Raw genomic sequence first — 5,554 nt, 5'->3', positions numbered from 1 at the left:
TTCGATGCACGACACTGGATGCTTGGGGCTGGTGCAGTGGGACGACCCAGAGAGATGGTATGGGGAGGGAGGAGGGAAGAGGGTTCAGGATGAGGAACACATGTATACCCGTGGCAGATTCATTTTGATATATGGCAAAACCGATACAATATTGTAAAGTTAAAAAATAAAATTAAATTAAATTAAAAACAAACAAACAAAGAACACCCAGGGCTGATCTTCTTTAGAATGGACTGGTTGGATCTCCTTGCAATCCAAGGGACTCTCAAGAGTCTTCTCCAACACCACAGTTCAAAAGCATTAATCTTCGGTGCTCAGCTTTCTTCACAGTCCAACTCTCACATCCATACATGACCACTGGAAAAACCTAGCCTTGACTAGACGGACCTTTGTTGGCAAAGTAACGTCTCTGCTTTTCAATATGCTATCTAGGTTGGTCATAACTTTCCTTCCAAGGAGTAAGAGTCACCAGAGCGAAGGTAATGAAGTGAAATTAGAATCCAACAGTTCCTGTGGCAGCCACCAGGGGGCACCACCAGCCCAGAGCAGGTTGATACCTAGGGGCAAACTCACCTACGCCAGACTTGGTGTCCTGTCTGTATTCACAGATATTTACACATTGTGTTTGTATTACTATTTGTGAATCTGCCCATGTTGCTGGATTGAGATTACCCCATAAAAATGAATTGTCTGCCTCCCGGTTAGAGTGAAATCCAGTAGATATTTTTGGCGATTTGTTTAGAGATGAACTCAGTTTCCTGGGATTGACTAATATTTACAGACCAAAAGTTCGAAAGATGATAGTGCGCTCTGTTCATTCTGTAAAACCATTGCAGCTGGACATTATTTAATTTCAGTTTGTTTTTGCAGCTTGGTGGTCTGTCATGCCACCAAGGACTAGAATAGACTAGAATAGGGGAATTCAGAAATAGAATAAATTGAGAGTCTGTTGGCTCAGCTGGTCTCCAAGTTAATAGTCAATACTTAAATTGTTTTATCTAGTGAAGTCGCTTGCATATGAAACTCAAAAGAGGGGCTGAGTACACAGGGCTGTTTCCCAGTGCCTTCTGTAGCTCATGTCTATGTGACTGAGGGAAAATACCACACCCCAATGGCAAACAGCAGAGGGTGAGGTAAATGGAGCAGGTGTGGAGGATCCCAGCGTAGTTCTAGGCTCTTAGCCAATAGATGAATCTTATCAAGAAATGGGACTAGCCCTCGCTTTGTTTTATTTATAACCTTGCATTCTTGAGAAAGGAAACAGCTGTTTTGGTCATTCTTGTCAATGGGCTTAACTTCTGAGTTCACATACATCACAGAGCATTTACTTAGTCTTTTTTTATATATTTTAAAATGAAATGTGATGAGTCCTGCTCTTTTTAAAAATATCTGACACAGCCTAAAAATACAGATGCTGTTTATCTCACGGTGACACTGTGCCTGCCAATGTCATATCACCTGCAGCAGAAACTTTTTTCTTCAGCTTTGTTGGAAGAATTTCAGGCGTCAGCATTCTATTTGAGAGGGTCCTAGAGAAGGTGCCCACAAACTTTTTTCTGTCAGGGGCCAAATAATAAGTGTTTTAGGCTTTTCAGGCAAGTCTTTTAGGCTTAGTGGGCCATATGCAATCTGTCAGACATCCTCACCTCTGTCCTTGCAGTAGAGACAGCCATAGACAATATGTAAACAAATGAGCATGCTTGTGTGCCAATAAAACTTTATTTATGGAAACTGAAATGTAAATTTCATATAATTTTCATGTGTTACAAAATATCCTTTTTTTTTTTTCAATAATTTCAGAATGTAGAAGCCATTCTTAGCTTGCAAGCCTTATAAAGAGAGGTGGCAGGGACTTCTCTGGTGGTCCAGTGGCTAAGACTCTGCAATCCCAATGCAGGGGGCCTGGGTTTGATCACTGTCAGGGAACTAGATCCAACATGCTGTAGCTAAGAGTTCAAGTGCTGCAACTAAAGACCCAGCACAGGCAAATCCATAAAAAAAATATTAGCGAGAGAGATGGCAGGCTAGATCTGGCTCTCAGGCAATAATTTGCTGATCCCTGTCCTAGATGGATTAATAAGTGACGGTTCTAAAGGACCTCAAGTGGTGTGACGTTTAGAGAGTAGTCAAAGATGTCACACGTGTGAATGTGCCTCTGGATCTATTTGTTAGGAGAGAGGAGAGTGAGGGCTGGTTTAGAATTGGTATTGAGGGGAGTGGAGAAGGCAATGGCACCCCACTCTAGTACTCTTGCCTGGAAAATCCCATGGACGGAGGAGCCTGGTAGGCTGCAGTCCATGGGGTCGCTGGGAGTTGGACACAACTGAGCGACTTCACTTTCGCTTTTCACTTTCATGCACTGAAGAAGGAAATGGCAACCCACTCCAGTGTTCTTGCCTGGAGAATCCCAGGAACAGGGGAGCCTGGTGGGCTGCTGTCCATGGGGTCGCACAGAGTCAAATACGACTGAAGCGACTTAGCAGCAGAAGCAGCAGCATTGAGGGGAGTTGAAATAGAAGAGGGAAAAGAGAACAGAGGAGAATGAACCAGTGAATTCTAGAAAGTTCCTTTGCTTTCTTCCTTGTGTTTCTGCAGTTCTTACTGAAGTGTAACGATTAGCCCAGTAGCAGAGTGAGCACATGCTAAGTTGCCCCTGTTGTGTGCACGTCTTTGCAACCCTATGGAATGTAGCCCGCCAGGCTTCTCTATCCATGGAATTCTCTAGGCAAGAATACTGGAGTGGGTTGCCATGCCTTCCTCCAGGGGATCTTCCCAACCCAGGAACCCAAGTCTCTTATGTCTGCTCCAATGGCAGGCGAGTTCTTTATCACTGGTGCCACCTGGGAAGTCCTCAGTACAGAATGATATGGTGCAATTCAACTGGCCTTTCCCTGCCCCAGATTGCTTTAACTGGCCTTTTCAGTTCGAGTTGTCATAAACAGCATGTGTGACAAAGAGCAAAATTCTAACCTTTCTCAAGCAGGAGGAGCATCTGAGGCTAGTTCCTCCTGTGCAGGAGTTGGGACTGTGATTGTCTGCTTTTTATGTCAGCCACGTGGCCAGCATGACTTCAAATACTGGTCCATGGTCTTCAGAACCTGAGATACTGGCTATAGAATTTTAATCTTCAAGAGTCAAAAGGAGGGGACTTCCCTGGTGGTCCAGTGATCAAGACTCCACACTTAAGGGCATGGGTTCCATTCCTGATCGGAGAACTCAGATCCAAGCATGAATACTGGAGTGGGTTGGTATTTCCTCCTCCAGGGGATCTTCCCGACCCAGAGATTGAACCCCTGTCTCCTGCATCGCAGGCAGATTCTTTACCGCTGTGCCGCCTGGGAAGCCCTTGCTGCCACCACTGAACTCCTCTTAGCATCTTTGCTGGCCCCTCCTACCTCCTCCTTCCTCTAGAAGGAAGGTGCCATCACTTTAGAAATAAACCTGTGTGCCATCACTCTAGAAATAAACCAGAGCTTCTGCAGGAGAGGCCAGGTCCTTGCACCATGAAATATTGGGCTTCCCTGACGGCTCGTTGGTAAAGAATCCACCTGCAATGCAGGAGCCTCAGGTTTGATCCCTGGATCTGAAAGATCACCTGGAAGAGGGCATGGCAACTCACCCCAGTATTCTTGCCTGGAGAATCCCATGGACAGAGGAGCCTGATGGGCTACAATCCATAGGGTCAAAAAGAGTCGGGTATGACTGAAGTGACTTAGCTCCCGTGCACATACCATGAAATATCAGGTAGCAACAGTCTGAGGTCTTATTGAATAAGCTGATAACATTTGTCTCTTCTGTCCTCCTTTCATATGAAAATGTCGAAGTCTTCCTATTATTTTCTTTCCATTTTCAGGTTTCCCATCTTTGGCCAGAACTGATTTGCCAAGCCCAGGGGTAGCTCAGGAAAACTCCATCTTCCCTGGCGGATCTTCCCATGCCATCACTCCCACTCCCCAGCCTCCAACCCATGACTCAGAGCCCACGGTCTTATGGAGAGATTCATTTTCTCAGACGTCTGGATCCTTGGATCACTTGGAGAAACTACTCAAGAGTGATCCGGAGAGCCCACCGTCATCTGATTATAAAGAAGAAGGCCACTCTCAGACATCACAGTCTTCCTCAGGACCAGCAATAGCTAATCTGCTGCCTGAAAATGTGACGGCGTTCCCCTCTACGATGGCGGTGTCTTCTCTGCACACCATCCTGGCCACTCCGAAGTCTCTCTCCGCATCCCTCCCTGCCACCAACACGGCAGTGATGCCATCTCTGACTTGGCAGCCTCAGAGAGCCACCTCCGCCCCAACCCTAGCCATGATCACTAGCACGACCACAACTGCGGCTTCGACTTCCCTCTCTAGGGCATCCACGGACTCGCGACGCCCACCCGCCGCGGTGCCCTTTCGAGACATCGCCAATCTGACTTGGAGTGCGGAGGATGCCGGGGCCTCTGTTACATTTCCTTTGTCAAATGTGGATTCTCCTGCCACAAATAAGACAGCTTCCCAGGAGAATGGGAAGGCCAGTCCAGGCGACCCCTCCCTGAGCAATGCTCCAGGAAGCCAGCAAGGCTTTGCCGTTGAGCAGTGGCTCCTGATTGGGACTGTGCTCTTCGGGGTCCTCTTTCTTGCCATAGGCCTGGCCCTCTTGGGCAGAATGCTCCTAGAATCCCTCCGCAGAAAACGTTACTCGAGGCTTGATTATTTGATCAATGGCATCTACGTTGACATCTAAGGAGAACACTAGCTGTCTCTTAATTCGTGTAGTTACTACTGGCCTCACTGCAGCGAGTTTCTGCTGACTTTCTGATCTTCGCAGGATTTTTCAAGTGTTTTGAAGACAGGCAGATGCCTCTTACTGCGTTATTTTTGCTTGTTCTTTAAAGAGAAAGGGGGCAAAGAAACAAATGGGGTGGCCTGAGTGATCTGTCTCTAAACCATTAGATGAAAACAAAGCTCTACCTAAAGCAATAAAGAATAATTGCCACATAAATTGGAAAGCGACTGGCTTTTTTACAGAGAAGAAGGGTTAGGATTCCTAGGCTCCATTTCACTAATGTTTCTGGTTCCAGATAAAGTTGACTGTTTATGATATTAATTCTAATGGATTTACTTTCCTTTTTATAAGAATTCCAATAAAACTTCTTCCAGATGTAGTTCCTTCCAATTAAATATTTGAATAAATCTTTTGGTACTCAGTAATGTTCCTGTAAATGACACATCCAGTTGGATAACTTTAAATTTATTCCCACCAGCAAAATGATTAAATGATGAAAATATGTGTTCTAAGTTAAAATGACACCCCCCCCCCCTTTTCCCATCAGTGAGCAAAAGGGAGTCCTTAGGGAGAATTCTAGCAGAATATTAGCCTGCATGGAGACAATGATAAGTGAGTTCTGATACATGGCCAAATCTACTTTGGGTCTGTTCTAGCTATTTTTTTTTCAAAGAAATAAAATACACAGGCATTTTCTAAACTTAAGTAAGTTTAAAATGTAACAGTATGATTTATAATTCCTTATCTAAACTTGACCAATAGTCAATTTTGGCTTTATTTG

At 45.1% G+C, this 5,554-nt stretch overlaps 1 protein-coding gene across 1 annotated transcript in view; it reads left to right on the top strand.

Moving 5' to 3' along the window:
• MANSC1 (MANSC domain containing 1) overlaps positions 1 to 5,194 on the top strand; it is a 24,911-nt gene extending 19,717 nt beyond the window's left edge. The window contains exon 4 of the mRNA XM_010858691.1: positions 3,854 to 5,194. Within this exon, the coding sequence (XP_010856993.1) occupies positions 3,854 to 4,731 (878 nt within the window). The 3' untranslated portion in view covers positions 4,732 to 5,194. The remainder of the gene's footprint in view (positions 1 to 3,853) is intronic.
• The last annotated feature ends 360 nt before the right edge of the window (positions 5,195 to 5,554 follow it).

This window comes from Bison bison, unplaced genomic scaffold, assembly GCF_000754665.1.
Source record: "Bison bison bison isolate TAMUID 2011002044 unplaced genomic scaffold, Bison_UMD1.0 scf7180017864390, whole genome shotgun sequence".
Classification (NCBI taxonomy): Eukaryota; Metazoa; Chordata; class Mammalia; order Artiodactyla; family Bovidae; genus Bison; species Bison bison.
The sequence above is the reverse complement of the archived record's forward strand: the minus strand, read 5'-3'. Positions and strand labels throughout refer to the sequence as shown.